We start from the raw sequence: 16,732 nt of genomic DNA, 5'->3' as shown, positions 1-16,732 counted from the left end.
ATGGATCCCGAGGCGGTGGGGGACGAGCTGTCCCGCTTGCGAGCCCTTTTCCTGGCGTGCGACGCCAGCGGCTCGGGCCGCATCGAGCGGGAAGACTTCGCTGCTCTCTGCGCCGAGCTGCGGGTGCGGCCGGCCGAGGCCGAGGCCATCTTCCAGCGCCTCGACAGCGACCGCGACGGGGCCATCACCTTCCCGGAGTTCGCCCGTGGCTTCCGCGGCGCCACGCGGCGGCAACCCGGCGGCGAGCCGGGGGGTGAGGGCATGGAGGAGGCGGAGGCGCCAGCGGCGTGGGTCGCCGCGGGGCTGGAACAACCCTGGAAGGACTTCGAGGTGCGGCTCGGGGACGAGGCGAGGTACATCCCGAGGTAAGGTCCAGACCCGCCTGCTCCGTCCCACCCCGGCCGTGGGAGGGGGTGCGCGGCCCCGGGGTTGGTGGGGCTGAGCCTTCCCCTGGGCACCGCGGCCCCGCCGCCGAACCGGCCCTGCCGTCCTGCGGGGCGGGAGCGGCCCTCCTGGCGGAGCTGCCGCCGCTGATGCAATCCCAGCTGGGGATCGCCCGTGTAGCCTGACCCCTCGCCCCGTGCGCCTGCAGGTGTAGGGAGCCCTCCGCACACCTGCTTCCCGGCTGGGGTGGTTTCTAGCGCTGTTCTTCCAGCGTGCAGCCGCTCCTGGCTTCATCTGCTCTGCTCTGCCAGCGACCCACGTGGGAAAGTCAGCCTGCTAGAACACACGGCATGCAAAGTTCTGCCGGCTCCTCAGTAACTTTCTCCCCGAGCTATTCCCCGAGCAGCCGCCAGCATTTTTCTTCCACCCCTGTCGACCTTTTCCTGGTAAAGGCTGACCAACAACGTTGGGTTCACGTTAACGGTGTTGGTAAATACGGCCCTCGGTCTGATGAGCTCAGAAGTTTTGTGAGAGTCTTTGTCTTCGGTCTCAGTGAAGTGAAGACAACTGATGGTAGCTTCGTTTGAGATTAAACCCGTTTACCACGGGTCTGCCAGTACGGGGCTGGTTTCAGTGTACAGAGGCACATTTTGGTTAGTCGAAATAATCTGCCTGAAAGCTGAGGTGCTCAAAATTATTATGAAAATGTTGGCCGTAAAAAGTACAGTGTGATTCTGCTGCATTTTAAAACTGTAATTTATGATGGAAGACAAGTAATCTGAGTTTCAGGACTTGGCAGGTAGTCAAGAGAGTTAAAAAAAGTCATATACATGAATAGATCTCTATGTTGTCTCTATATAGCGCTCCTTAAATTCCTACCAATACCAATAATGTGTTTGGATAATGAGGTGGAATGTTTCTTCAGAGAAATTTTCAGTTACTTAATCTGGAGTCAATTTTTCTTTTCTTTTTGGATTAATACTGTTTAGTATTATTGGAGTGCCCCATTTCAGACAGATGAGTAGCTTCATACAGGTCTTCCTTAATTTGTTCATGGTGCTTTCCTTGTTACACACTTGCTTTCTACAGAAAGAGAACACGAACAAAAGACTGTTTGAAAGCTTGCAGACACAGTTAATAACCCGAAGTCAGAAACTCAGTAGGAGCTGAAAAAAAATCTGACTCGAACAGTGGTAACTTGTGAAAGCATCTGTCTCCTCTTGGTAATAGTTCTGTTTCAGTTATCTTGGTTACTGTTTGCAGCACCAGTTTCAGTACAGTCTAACTGATTGTCTAAAAGGATAATAGGAAGGGGAACAGCTTTAATTTGCTGCACTCTGCACGCACATCTGGTAGTTTTGCTAAATTCATCATGACATAATGTAATTTGTGTTATGATTCTTTTACATAAACACTGAAAAAAGTTGTTTTGATAGTTAAATACTATCAGGTGGGCAGTATTTTGATGTAAATGTTTCCTATTTAGGTTCAGATTTGAACATCCTTCATAGTTGTCTTATTTTTTAGGTGTGTGTCAGTGTCAGTTGAAGAACAGTACACCCTTTGTTTTTTCTCTCTCCTGTCCTGAAGTGCTAAAAGCAGATCTGCTTTACAGCTCAACCTTTTTTCCATTTGTAGCCCACACCTTTTTTTGTTGAAACAGATGTGTAAGGATTTTTTCATGTGAGTAGTCCCACTAAAATCCTTAGGACCATTTACATGAGTAATGAATATATTGTAATTGATTGAGGAGTCTTAAGCAGTAGAATATAACAAAATCAAGTAAAGTGCAAGCAGGACTTCAAAAAAGTTTTTGTTTAAATTATTTAATTTGTTTTAGTTGTTTGTCACTTCATATTTTATTCAGGAAAAGGCAGTATTTTGAAAACTAGACCTGGCTTGGAACACACCTGGATCTTCAGTACTATAAAAGAGTTGGTGTCCTTATGTTGTGTTTTATTGCTCTTCATATATTTGTTGTAACATTAACATTTGTGAAAAAAGTAATTTCAAAAGAGAAACTCCTCAAAGCTGGATGAGTGCAGCTGGTAGTCCAGATTTTTTAATCTCAGTTGTGGTTTTTATCTCGATCATTTTGGGGTTCAGTTCCTCCAAATGCTCTGCCTTGTGGCCACAGACTAGCAAGACACTGGGACATGTTCTGTGATGCTATTGGGGTTTATACAGAGAGAAACAAGGTGTAGTAAATGGAGGTAATGAGATAAAACCAGGGCTGAAGTCAGGAGAAAATGCCCCAGTAAACACCTGTGGTCTCTGTCACGCCTTAGCTTGGTTCCCATGGGAATCAAAGGGAAAATTTTCACAGTACACGTGGTTCTGTCTCCGTTTCAGAAACTGAAAGTTCAGTTTCTGTGAGACTGAACTTTTGAAAGTATAAATAAGCCTCCAAAATGAGGTGTGAAACTCAGTAACAGATCTATACCCTGACCCAGTCCTCAGTGTAGTAGCAGGCATTTGATGCAAAATTATTTACTGCCAGGTACTAAAATAAGCATGTATTACAATGAGCATATTTTGAATTTAATTCATTTTAGAAAAAGTTAATTTTATTATGGGATGGATCATAACTCTGCAGTTTGGTGTATCAGTTGCACAGTCCTTTTAGATTACTTTAAAAGATTCAAGTCTGCCGAAGCTGTGGTTGTATTGTTTGCAGTTAAACAGGCAGAGTAACATTAAAGAGTTTTTCTTTACAGCCTTGTTCCTTTCCTCCTCACCTGAATAAATTTTTTGGACTAAATTCAGTTAGATTTCTTGGGAAGGTGGTTACTGTGAGTCAAAGTATTGTTTGCCTTAGCCTTTACTTGTGCTTGGTAGGCAATTGGCCTCTAGGAAAAAAAAGGTGGAAAGTCTTTACAGGCTGATAACCTAATGTGTGAAGTCAGACTTTAGTGGAATTGTACAGAGGGGTTTTGTTGTTGTTGTTGTTTTTGTCCGTTTGGTTGTCTTTTTTTGATTTTTCATTTCATTTAAAGTGCAGCTAGCCTTCCTCATTGTTACATTTAAACAGGAATAATGAGTAATTAAATATAAAATCATGCAAGGCCTTTAGTTTATATGTATATATAGTGAATTGCTAGCTGGAGATCTGTTTTATTGAGAAGTCAGCCGTGTTCGTTAGTTTATTCCTCTAAGAAGTATTTCCAATGGTGCAGGAGTGGACAGCAAAGAAATCTACCCTTTTGGTGTTCCAGGCAGTGAGTGCTTCAGTGCCACACTGGAAGGGTTTAGCCCTTGACCGTGTTACTGGATGTTGCATTCTTTGTTGTGGCCAATCTCAGTTTGAATTTCAGGGGCAAGACTGAAAGGTTCCCTTCATGCTCCTAATAGACAGACGTTCCTTTTAAGCATGTGGGAATGTCTCCTAATGGCAATCCTTTTCCACTCCTCAGCTTGAGCAAAGAATGATCTGACATCTTCTGACACTACAAGAGAAAAACCGTACTTATCAATGCTATGACGCTTACTTCTCTCTCTAAATTACAGGCAAAAAACTTCCTGGAAAACACATTTTTAAATTTTAATGTCAAAGACTTCAGTCAGAAAGCACAAAGACTTGTGATTGTTAAAAAAGAATGAGCCCTACCAGGCGACTTTTGTGCAATATTTGGCAAAATGGATAATCTTATTGGAAAATGAACTAAATTAATTAGATCATGAATGGGTGGATGAATCTGAAGGAGAAAGTTTGTATCCCCATTTTGAGTTAAATTCTGCTGCCTCTGAGAGGTCTCATACTCCATTGCTTTGCTTTTTAGTCTTTGGGTCTCTTTTATTTTTGTGCCTGGTACTTTCAGCCAAGCTGACTATTCATCAGACTCTGATTTCAGTGCTTCCTGACTCTGAGATTTTATGCATCATACAATTCCAAAGTCTCCTAATGTGATTATGATAACGGTGTGCCCCCAGTCATGTCATCTGGAGCTGTATAGAAAATGTGGGTCTGTGGGGTGTGATAAAGTGAGAAAAGCATGCTGTTCTTAACATGAGCTACTTAAACTGTGAAGACGGGCGATGCTCATGGGATATACTGCTGTACTACAGCAAAAAAGAGAAGCTCTGCTGCATAAAAAACCCGTCCAAAACCTGTCATGTTCTTGCTGTCATGAACCAGGATGGATTTTTGCCAAAGTCAATATAGAGCACAGTATTAACTTCTGTCAGCGATTTGTGTTTGCTTCCATGAGATGATGAGCCATGGTGTCAGAACTGGAGAGGTTTCCTTGGAAGTTGAAGCATGTTCCCTGGAGAGGGAAAAAAGGCAAATCCTGAGGAAAAACGAATGCTGTGTCCTTTTTTGCCACAGTGCTGGAGAGGGGATCTCTTCTGTAAGAATGTTGTCTTGTCTTTTGATACATCTCATGACAGGAGTTTGAGAGATATGCTCTGCTGGGAATGTAATGGATGTCTTTCTGTGAGCTAGAAGCCTTTCTGAGCTACCTTTCTGATTTTTGCTTTAATCAAAACAGTATCTGTGCCACTTAAGCGCTGTAGCATTCATTCTCCTGATATTTTTCCTGGTATCATTATGTGATCATTTGCCATAATGCCTTTGAGGCAGTCTCCTTTTCCACAGACTTCATCTTTCCTTGCCTGTCCCACAGTTTTTTCCACTGTGTCTCCACTGGCTCTAAATCACACCACTAAGGGAACAGCATTCATGCTTTGGAAACATTAAAAATGTTTTCTCTGTGAATCAGACCTTAGCTAGGCTGTGTCATCTGGGGGTTACAGGTTTGATCATCTTCTTTTAATGCATCCTGTTTCTGAAGGGGTAGATATAGAAAAATAAAAAGTAGTATTAAAAAAAACACATAGTGCTTCAAATTGACAAATACTTTGAATTTTACACTATGCTAAAATTCTGTGTAATCTTTTTCCTTAAGGCACTCAATCTAGGAGAAAGTGTTAGGCACTCAACTGTGACAAAATTAGATCCTTTCGAATCTGTATCAGATTTGGTTGTTCTTTTCTGCTTACTGATATGGTAGCACATCCAATGTGTCTGCTTTTCAGAAAAAGGTACTTCTTAATCTCTTGGAGGCACACACAAGCTGTTGGTTTCCAGTGTAAGGACAATCATCAGATGCATAATGCTTGAGCTTTGTTTTGCTCTGACCACCCAGCTCAGACCTTCCTGGCTCAGACAATCTTATGCTTCATCTCTTCATGTCCATACTAGAACAGAACTGCTACAAGTGATCCGAGCAGTTTTACAAGCTGACCTACAGTGGAAAGAAGTAATTAAAATAGTGTTCTAAAACCAAATACCACCCTTAGGGTCAGACTGAGGGGCCTGTGTAACATAGCATAGTCTTTCTGGTGACTACATAGGGAGCACATATAAGATACTGAGCAGCTCCGGAGTTGAAAAATTATTTGTTGAAAAATTCCATCATCTTCCTCTGAACTGCATTTGGAGTGTGGATTATTAGGAAAATGGTCACTGTACAATCAGCAAACCAGAAATAATGCTATGAATTGATAAGGATTAATACAATCGTGTGGATTAAAGGAAATTATGACACAATATAATCTAAATATCTGTTATCTCCAAGATCAGTGTTGTGGGGTTTTTGGTCTGGGTCCTCTGCCCACCCTCCAACCGCCCCCCCCCCCCCCCCCCCCGCCGCCTTCTGCTCCTGTTGTATTCAACCATGGTACTTTAAATCTATCATATTAGAACTTGGATTATATTCAGAGAAGTTTTATTTTCTTTACACGGTTCTTGCAGGAACTCTCTGAAACCATGTGAATACTGTAACTTTGCTTAAGCTAACTCATGTGAAGCTGTGCAAATATTGACTAATTACTCTTACTAAGTACTAATTTTACAGATGGTTTATGCCATAAAACTTTTGAGATGAGGTAAGGTAAAGCCAAAGCAGTACTTGGCCACAATGCTATACTTTTTGTGGATACTAGTGTTTTGTGTTTGTACTTTGCAGAAGCAACAGAAATAAGTGCATGCACGATGGGTAGTGTAACCACAGTGCCAGATCAACAAAGTGACAGACTTTCATACCATATATTAAAAAATGCTCTTTCTATGCATTAGTATTTGTGACTGTCTACAGTTCTGTGAGTGTGGCACTTAAAGGTGTGCAGCTAAATACACTGAAAAGTGAATTTAGGATTTCAAGGAAAACCAGTTTTAAAGGTCAAATGCAAGCATTTGAGATGAATTTTGCTGAAATATCTTGTCCAGCAAAAGGAGAGACTATTTAGAGTTTAAGTCACCTTGGTGAAATCCATTTGTAAAATCTTCTTTGATAATTAATTAAGACATTAAATAAGACATCCTGCATCATTGCTGTAGATGCACTTACATAAGTATCTCTGAGAGTTTCAGTGACCAGTTGTGATCTTTCCAGGCCCTTTCCAGAATCCTGCATGGTTATGGTTGTATGGATATTGTTTGACACCTTAAGCTTAAGTACTGCTTCCTAAAACAGTGCCTCTGAGATATTTTGAATCCAGCTGTGTGGTAGCTGGTTATTGGGCTAAGAAGGAATATGAAATATAAAAGTTTTTTTTAGTGCCAGAGGGAGAATAAAACCTCACTGTAACTACTTTGAGTTTCTGACTACTGCATGCTAAAGCAGGCTTAGCTGGGCAGCAGAGGCTCAGTGTCACAGACATACTGATTTCTAGGTTCAATTCAGGTATGTGTATTTCTGGATCACAGAATATTCTGAGTTGGAAGGGACCAACAAGAATGGTCAAGGCCAACTCTTAAGTGAATGATCCATACAGGGATTAGACCCACAACCTGGTGTTAGCATCATGATCTAGGTTTGTATATACTTTGAAAAGAATCACAGAATAGTTGTGGTTGGAAGGAACCTCTGGAGATCATCCCGTCCAACCTCCCTGCCAAGACAGGATCAGCTAGAGCAGGTTACATAGGAATCTGTCCAGGTGTGTTTTGAATATCTCCAGAGAAGGAGACTCCTCAACATCCTTGGGCAGCCTGTTCCAGTGCTCTGCCATACTCAATGTAAAGAGACTTTTCCTCATGTTGAGGTGGAACTTCCTGTGTTTTAGTTTATGGCCGTTGCTTCTTGTTCTGCCTGTGGCGCAGTTAAAATTTCGGAGCCGCCATTAATCACTGAGTTGTTCAACAATTCTATCACCACCCGGCAAGCAGGGATTAACATAGCTGCCGCCTTCTCACGTTTTGAAGCGAGATTGTAAAGTCTAGTCGCAATATCATCCCAAACTGATTTAGTAAGAAGAAGTTCAAAGTCAACATCAGGGCAATTACGGAAAACCCAAAGCAATAAATCTTTCACTTCTTTGCTGGGAAGAGGCTCAGAATGTAACTTCAGTAAGGCATCTAACTTATTATAAACATCCCTCTGTTCTTTTGAAATATTCTCACCCATCTCTTTACCTCCCCGGCCCCTGCCTTCACTCAACGTTGAAGACAGTTTTCCTACCGGCGTGCTTGGGAGAAATCGGCACGTTGATGGGCACCATGGAAAAGAGTCTGGCACCATCCTCTTTGCACCTGCCTTTGAGATATTGATACCTCCTCTCAGTCTTCTCTTCTCCAAACAGGCCCAGGCATCCTCATAAGAGGGATGCTCCAGACCCCAAATCATCCTAAGGACCCTCTGCTGGACCCTGTCCAGTAGCTCCTTGTCTTTCTTGTACTGAGGACCCCAGAGCTCCATGTACGGCCTCAGCAGGGCCAAATAGAGGCACAACTCCCTCAACTTTCTGGCCACACTCTTCATGATGCACCCCAGGATACCATTGGCCCTCCTGGCCACAAGGGCACTGCCAGCTCATGGACAGCTTGTGATCCACCAAGAGTCCCAGGTCCTTCTCCACAGAGCCGCTCTGTAGGAGCAACCCCCGGCCTGTGCTGGCACTTGGGGCTGTTCCTCCCCAGGTGCAGGACCTGGCACCTGCCCCTGTTGAACTCATTAAGTTTCTCTCTGCCCAACTCTCCAGCCTATCAGGGTCCCACGGAATGGCAGCAGAACCTTCAGGTGGATCAGCCACTCCCCCAGTTTAGTGCCACCAGCACACTTGCTGAGGGTGCATCCTATCCCTTCCTCCAGGTCATTGATAAACAAGCTGAACAACACTGGTCCTGGTATTGATCCTGGAGGATGCCACTGACTACAGGCCTCCAGGTGCATTCTGGGAATGTCATTAACATTTTTTAAAGGCAAATCATTAGCTGAATAAATATACATTTGAGGAGTTCTTTAATATTACATTATTTATACATAGTTTGTAGCTTATGATGATCAGATAAATCTGTTCGTTATTGTTACTGTTTGTGAGCCTCAACATTACTCTGTTTAAAATACATTTTGAAAAAGAAATTGTGTGAATACATGGGAAGATATATAACTTATTAAATACAGGTAAGCATTATCCTTCGTAAAGGAAATTCTTTGCAAGACAGAAACATGTATGTACGCAAATTTCTCAGGCATTAGTAAATCTTTATCTCTTTGTGCTGGTCTTATGTTTCTGTATCTCAAAATGAATGTCAGCATTTCAGCTGGGAACAGGTTTTACAGTGTCCTGAAATAGTTAAATTGTTTAAAATGGGAATTTGAGCTATAGTAACAGTTTTAGTACTGTTTTAATAAAGTAAGTTAGACCTTCAGAGGAGAAATCACATACAAGAAGCAGAGTGCTGCAGTGTTGATAATCAAAGCTGTGGAATTGCTTCAAGTGGGAAAAAGTGAAGAGAGTATACACTATTGCTGATATCATGTGTATGGTGAAGGTATTAAATAGCACTGCCTCCACTGAAGATAGGAGAACTTCAGCTGTCTAACAAGGAGGATTGTTTAATCAGAGTTCAGACTTTCATTAGCAACAAAAAGAGGGCATCTTTTTGTGATGTTAGATATGGTGTTAGACTTGAACTTGCAAAACATTATTTTTAGTTGTATTTCTGCTTCTGATGTCTGTTTCCTTATTACTGGCCTGCCTCCTCCGCCTTTCTAGATTTGATCTTCTTCCTTCTTTTCCATTCAGTTTTTAAGTTCTTGAATACCTGTTCATATTTTAGCATTTAGTCTATGTCAATCACATTCAGTTTTCCTTAGGACTGCTAAATACTGTTACAGAATCTTTTCTGTAATTTTTAGGCATATTGCCTAATGTAGTCCAGGAGTTGGAACCTAGCATGTAAAACAAAGGTTTACATGACATACTTGTTGCATGAAAAGAAATCAGTGCTATTTATGTAGTAGACTTTGTAATAATGCTATTCTTTTTATCTTGTAAAGACTCTTTACTCTGACAATTAAAACAGTATGCAATCTATGTAAATGAGTCCAGATTAAATGGAAATCAGAATTTACTATACCTGCATCGAGGCAGCTTTTCAATATGAATTTCAGGAGAGCTTTTAACAACTACAGTATCTACAGAAATGTTTTCTTTCTTCTTTATGAGATATATCTGTCATTTTTCATGTGAGAGTAATATACAGAATTAACTTCTTAAAATGACAAATTTATTTGGTTACAGACCAGAATAATTTGTCTGAAACTAGAGAGCTGTATTCTTATTTTGCCTGCAGCCTACCTCCCTCTACCCTCTTTCCATTTTAACTTAGGTAGTAGGCATTCATACCCATTTTCAATTCTTATGCAACTTCCGGAAATCTTAGGCTTCTTCACAGATTATGATTAACATTAGAGCAACCAAGAAACTTGATACACATTGTGGGTTACTCCAGTGGCATTCTCTTCACTACACTATGAATAGAAGTAAAAAAATATATAATTAAGCAAAAATTTTTTGCAGTAGCTGTATTAAAACAGAGAAGTGGAAATGGTAAATATAATTTAAAAGAATTTAGACATACTGTACTGAGTGTTCAATGCCCATATCTAGCTTGCTAAATTTTAAAAATAGGCGAAGAGGGGAATATCTTAATTTGTAGTAAGTTTTTCAAACTTGTAATATAATATTGTTCCAAGTAAGTGCATTAAAATGTCCATATCTCTCTTTTCCAGACAAGAGCAGGTCAGTGTTCTGTATCAAAACATACACATAGCAGAACCAAGATTAATCCAGCCATATGAACATGTCATTAAGAACTTCATCCAAGAGATCAAACTTCAAAGCACAGAGATGGAAACTTTGGCCATAGCGGTAAAAAGGTATTGTGAATGGTGTTTCAGTTCTGCAGTTTCTTTTTTTGCTCTTCTCATGCTTCATTTGATTAAACTAGTGAGAGTTAATGCCAAAGTATGCCTTGCAAAGTATTTCCATAAACTGAGTTCAAAGTTAGTTTGTATGCACACACTAGTCCATAAGCACATGTAGCAGCATGCAAATGATTACCTGTTCATACTTTTGAGAAATTATGGATCAAATTTTTGCAGACTCTGTTGTTAGGTTAAATGCTTAAAACATTTTGACTCCTCTTCCTTGACTGCAGCTTGGAGTTTTGTCATACATGTCCCTTATGCTTTCATTTTAGAAACTGTATTTTTGCTTTGTGAGCTTCAAGGAGTGTATTTACCTGTTTTAACTACTTGGCAGATGTTACAGTCTCACGTCATTACTGCCAAAACCAAACAGATTAGCTCAGGACAGAGATCTCATGTGTGGGTGATGCAAGTTGCTTTTGAAGTCTCTTCATAGGATAATGAGAGGCACTTTTTATCTTTGTAACTTAATTTAAAAAATGCAGATGTGATGTATTTCATGCTAATCATTAGCTTGCAGCTATTATTTAAAATCTAATTTGCCAGTATCTTAAAAATAATTTGGGATTTAGGTTCCCAGCCACACCAGTTTCAAGGTCTGGGCAATGTTAAACTGTTTCTATGTCTGTCTGTATAATTTGTTTCAGTTGAGGCAGACAGATGTGTTTCACACAGTGTTTCTTTCAAGTCAGAGGGCAGTTCCTGAGAGAATATTTTCTTTTATATTTTAGAGCTCAGGACAAAGCAGCAGTTCAACTCAGTGAGCTAGAGGAAGAGATGGAACTACGGATACAGGCTGCAGAGCATAAAGTTAAAAAGGAAGTGAGTATTTTATATTTACAGAATTTCATAATCACCAAACTCTCAGTGGTTTTAAGCAGGATTGATGGCCAGCTGTGTTTTTGATCCTGATGCGCTGACTCAAAGCTGCTGTAGGCAGGGCCTGGATGACAAAAAGCTATCCATGAGATAAGAAATGAATGATCTTAATGCCTCCCCAAAGAGGAATATCTGCTTAGGTATAATAAACCCAAGAAAAAAAAGTCTTTCCCCTTTTGTGGGAACATACTGGCCAAGAAGAGACCACTTCTGAGACCAATATTGGAAACAGATTGGAGAAAATGATATTTCAGCACAAAAGTATGGAATCTAGTTCTCCTAGTAAATTAATTTATGTAGAATTTAATGCTTGGATTATTTGGTCCTGCTTTGTAGATCTTCCTGCAGTAATTATCATTTTTTCCCTCTGTTCTCCTACAACTACATTTTAGAGAGCTATAGACTTAAGAGAGGGTAACTGTGGTAACAATGTGTGAGGGCCTGGGCCTCCCAAACTTGATGGGAAGTTCTGTTTTGATCTGCTTAATTTTAGCTGTTTCAACCCACCTGCAGTCTATATGAAAAAGTGTAAAATTCCTCTTCCCTTACCCAGAGAAAGATATATTAGAGCCACATGTGACTGCATAATTCAAAGGAGCAAGACCAGCTGCCTGCTTCATTTTGAATTGTTACTACATTCATTTAAGATAAGCTGAACTTTATATGGGCATAAGAATAACAGTTTGTCAAAGTGTTCTAATGTGGACATAAGAAATGCATTAATTAAAACATATACTATGGGCATAACTGTTGCTCTGTAGGAGACACACAATATACTGAACATAGATATATATTTGCTATGGCTACTTTCATCAGAGTATTTGAAGACCAGAAGCAACAAAATGCTGTCTGCCAACTTGCTGATTTTAAGTCGTTCACAGTATTTGATATGTGAAGGTAAATGGTATTTTGATAGATTTGCTTTAAATAGCGTCCTTTCCTATACAAGAGAAAACAGTCCTACCACACTATAAAAGCCTATTGTGTTCCTAGAAACAAAATATAATGGCATGAAAATGTTAAAGATATCACCCCTGAAAAAAAAAAAAAAAAAAAAAGTGTGTTATAGTATGTTTAACTAGTGGTAATGCAGCTCTCAGTAGAGATAATTTTTTTTTTCCAGAGAAACTGAGTAGTTAATGTTTAGAAAACAAATACATTTTCTCTGAAAAATTACTGTTCTTAAAAAAGGATAAATCACTGAAAAAAAGCCCTGAATAATCTTTTTGACTGCTTTAAAAATATGACTGGGATGTGTGCGTTTGCTTCCTTTGAGAACATCTACAGTTATGTACTAGCATTATGCAAAAATCCATCTTCTGTGGATTATCTACATCTAGTCTGTATTCTCAATCACTGTTTGCATCTAGCTGTAGGTATGAAATATGGGCTGTTGTTTCTCACAAGGCTTTTTTCATTTTCACTCTCCAGTGTTCCTTGTAGCTCCTAGCTCCACATGCCACACCTACTAAAACGCCCTGAGAGTAAATGTTAAGTTATTTACTTTGTGGGAATGTACTAAGCCATTAATCTTAATGCCTGTAATCAAGGCTATTGTTAGAGTGATCTCACTCATGCCACCGGGACACCTGCCTCTGCATAAGCCTATCCTGTATTTTGTTTCTTCAAGGGAAGCAAATAGTTACCAAACAATACTTAGGAGTCTATGTAGGGGAATCCAGCTTAAATTGATTACTTTGATTATTTTTTAACACATGAATGTCAGCATCACCTACTGGAAGTTCTAATTCTGAATTCTAAGCAAAGTGCATGCCTGCGCCTTCCATGTGAAAACTCAGCCTGCCTCATTGGCACTGCTTGTCACTGCTGCATTCTGATTTCTTGTGTTGTGAAACTGAAGTCCTTGGGGAGTGACTGGAGTGAATGAAACACATACCAATCTATAGCACTCCGCACACACTATTCTTCTCATTGTGGTTTGTGTATCCTCTTTGCAAAATCTGTCTGTTTTGATTAAAATAAATTTCAAAATACTGTACTTGGTTTGATATTTAAGGGTATACAAGGGAATACCTCCCTTTGATATAAGGGGTATTCAAGGGAAAGAGAGAGTTTTACCCACAAAAGGGCATTCACCACTGAATATACCTGTGGGCAGTACTTGGTGCAATCTCTAAACACAGGCAAAATGGTGACCATCCTGATGCATCTCCCCATTTGACACTGAGGAAAACAAAGACAGCATGTCTGGAAGCTCCCACAGCTCAGCTTCCTCCCTGGACCTGAAATAATGGAAAACAGGGACAACCCAAAACCTGGAAAGATAGTTTGTGTGAATAAGGAGTTGTGCTGCCAAGATGCTGACTGCAGTGGTGGTGGCAGTACCAGTGCAGACTCCTTCTCTCTGGGACCGTGGTGATGGCAACAGTGCAGGTGCAGGGGCTCTCTCTCTGTGGTGATGGCAGCAGCTGTGGGACAGTGGCTGCAACAGTAGCTCTGTCCTTGTGCCCAGCTGCTGTTCAGTCCTGACTCCAGTCTGGCACACACTGCCATGTGCCCTGGCAAAAGATGGCACTGCTTCCCTTTCCATCCGTGTCATTTTTCTTGCTGAGACTCCCCGCCCCCCTCCCATTGGTGATGTGGGTGGTATTGAATAGACAGCAGTGAATCCACCCCCTTCTCTCTGTACCCAGGACAGTACTATTTGAAACTAGAGGTGCTGTCGTCTGCTTGCCTTTTACTGACATGGGCCTCTAACATTCCAACACTTGCAAGCAAAAAAACTTAAAAGGAAAAAGAAGTGGAAAAGTAAGTGACATTGAGAATGTTAAGCACAGGAATCATGAATAAAAAACAGTGGATGGACCCATATCTTTGCTTCCATGTCACCATTTTATTTCTATGAGTGTTTTATAAGTGGACTGCAATAACAGAATTAGAATCTGTGGATCTTAAGGAAGGGACAGAATGGAAAGACACATTTGTCTAAGGGGAAAGTATGTACTTTCCAAACCGATGAATTAATTTTTAATAAACATTTGAAACCTGTCTCAACTTCTAATGAGATTGAAAATATTGCAGGAGAAGCAAAAAGCTGAAGAAGCCCTAAATGAGCTGAAGCGCCAGTATGATGCTGAAGTTGGGGATCTTCAGGTGACAATAAAAAAACTTAAAAAGGTAAGTGAGTGAAATCTGGTGAGTTTTTAAAGTGTTTTAAGAGGTTTTGACCTTACGAAATGCCTCCAAGATGGATAATCATAGTTGTAGGTTTCTAATTTAATGTGTATTAGTAAATGGCAACTGCAGGTAATTTTTACTTTGTGGTGTTGTTCTGTGCTTTTGTATTCATGCTGTCTAATTTATTGAAATACTTAGGAAAGGGAGCAACTATTACCTTAGTTCTGTGCCTTAACAATTTCTAGGTCCATCAGGTTATTGTCATAGCAGTTACCTAGACTTGTCTTTGATCCATTAGAAATAGTCCAATATATTGCCGCCAAGTATTTGCAATTTATAGATAAAGATGCAATTGGCAACCCAGATATAATAATTTACAGTAGTATAGTACCTTTTAGAACCCAAATGCAATCTGATCTTTTAATTTAATTGGTAAGGTAAACTGAAATCTCGATATGAATGATGTTTTGGGATATTTTGTAATTTGGGTTTAATTTTAACATTGGTTTTTGCTGTTAGTTTTATCAGATTTATAGTGAGCAATTTTTTGGTTTTGGATATTATTTTTGTTTTTTTGTTTTTAATTGCACTTAAAAGAGCATTTGTAGAAATGGAAATTTCTCACAAGAAACATGAGAGCTTCTTGTACAAATACTACATATCTGAGGTAGTAATAATTTTTTAATTTTTTTTTAAAGTTTTTTAAGTGGGGATACACCTGTTAATGTCATAATAACTGGCTTCTGTATAACTAGTGATGAATATTTTATACCTAAAGAGTGCAAAATGCTTATTCATTTCTTAAAATGCAAGTGATTTTTGAAATAATGCTGTCTATTAGGACATTTGGAAAAAATCTTTAAGTTTTAAAACCTTTAGTAGCTGTAAAAGGGTTATTTATTGTGATTTCCATAAGTTTTTTATTATTGAATCAGAACAATCTAATACATTAATTGTGCATTTTTTTTATCCTTCAAGCTGGAGGAGCAATCCAAATATGTCAATCACAGGGAAGATGTAGTTGAACTGAAAAAAAGAATACATGATATGTTGTTGGTAAGGGATTATTATCATTAATATATTAATTTAGCCTCAGTTTTAGTATCTGCAATACAGATTGTTATAGTTGTGGGAATTTGGGTTTTGGTTTTTGTTGGGTTTTTTTGGTTTATTTTTTATATTTAGTACTGGTAAGCTATTTTAAAGTTGTTGGTAAGTGTATGGGGATCTTTTAAGTTGAAAAAGTACCTGTTTAAATGTATACATATTCTATGTAGGACATTTAGAAATAGCTTGAGATGATATAGCCCCCTTTTTGTGTAACTGAATGGAAAAATAAAAACTGAGAGGTTCTTGCATGTTGCTTTGTTGATTTCTCTGTTGACTTAGTGTTCTTTCATTTTCTTTGCCTCTCTATGCCAAAATTTTATAGTGTTTAATTTTTATTTAACTTTGATGTTTTTTATTTTACTATTATAATACATCAATATTTTGTGGAGGTGACTATGACAGCTAACATCTAATATCTTCCTTTTTTGAAGGAAAATCAGAGACTTAAGAAAGATCTTTTAGAAGCGCAGACAAATATAGCTTTTCTACAGAGTGAATTAGATACCTTGAAAAGCGAGTATGCAGATCAGTCTTTGAACACTGAGAGGTAAGTTACTTCTACATAATAATATTTTCACCGGGAAAAAAAATCTATTTTCTGATGTAATTATTATGTATGCAGTTGGCAACTGTTATTTTCTAAATTTGCCTTGAAGTATAGGTATATGTTTGACACTGTGCCATCACTGCTGTTCACTTCTCTTGTTAGGTTTCTGAAAGAATAAGTTCTGGATATGATGCAAACTCTCATAATCTTGCAAGAATATCCATTGATTTTAGTGGGACTTAATTAGGAATAAAACAACAGTACAGCACCAGGCAATTTTTTTTCCCCATGGCTTGCACTCACATGAATGTCTGTATGAATATTAGGGAGAATAGTTTTGGAAGCCTTCCATGTCAATCTGAACCTTTTTTTTTTCTAAAGTGAATGAAAGCTACTTCTAGTTACTCATTTAAAGGAGCATAAAAGGCAGTTTCATGTGTGGTTATGTTCAGATAAT

General features: G+C 39.4%; 1 protein-coding gene across 1 annotated transcript in view; it reads left to right on the top strand.

The window, feature by feature from the left end:
- RASEF (RAS and EF-hand domain containing) overlaps positions 1 to 16,732 on the top strand; it is a 33,222-nt gene continuing 16,490 nt past the window's right edge. Inside the window, exons 1-6 of the mRNA XM_069001941.1 lie at positions 1 to 365; positions 10,404 to 10,550; positions 11,333 to 11,423; positions 14,523 to 14,618; positions 15,597 to 15,674; positions 16,160 to 16,275. Of these exons, the coding sequence (XP_068858042.1) occupies positions 1 to 365; positions 10,404 to 10,550; positions 11,333 to 11,423; positions 14,523 to 14,618; positions 15,597 to 15,674; positions 16,160 to 16,275 (893 nt within the window). The remainder of the gene's footprint in view (positions 366 to 10,403; positions 10,551 to 11,332; positions 11,424 to 14,522; positions 14,619 to 15,596; positions 15,675 to 16,159; positions 16,276 to 16,732) is intronic.

Source organism: Aphelocoma coerulescens (assembly GCF_041296385.1).
Source record: "Aphelocoma coerulescens isolate FSJ_1873_10779 chromosome Z unlocalized genomic scaffold, UR_Acoe_1.0 ChrZ, whole genome shotgun sequence".
NCBI lineage: Eukaryota > Metazoa > Chordata > Aves > Passeriformes > Corvidae > Aphelocoma > Aphelocoma coerulescens.
Note: the sequence above shows the minus strand (reverse complement) of the source record. Positions and strands in the feature narration are given on the sequence as shown.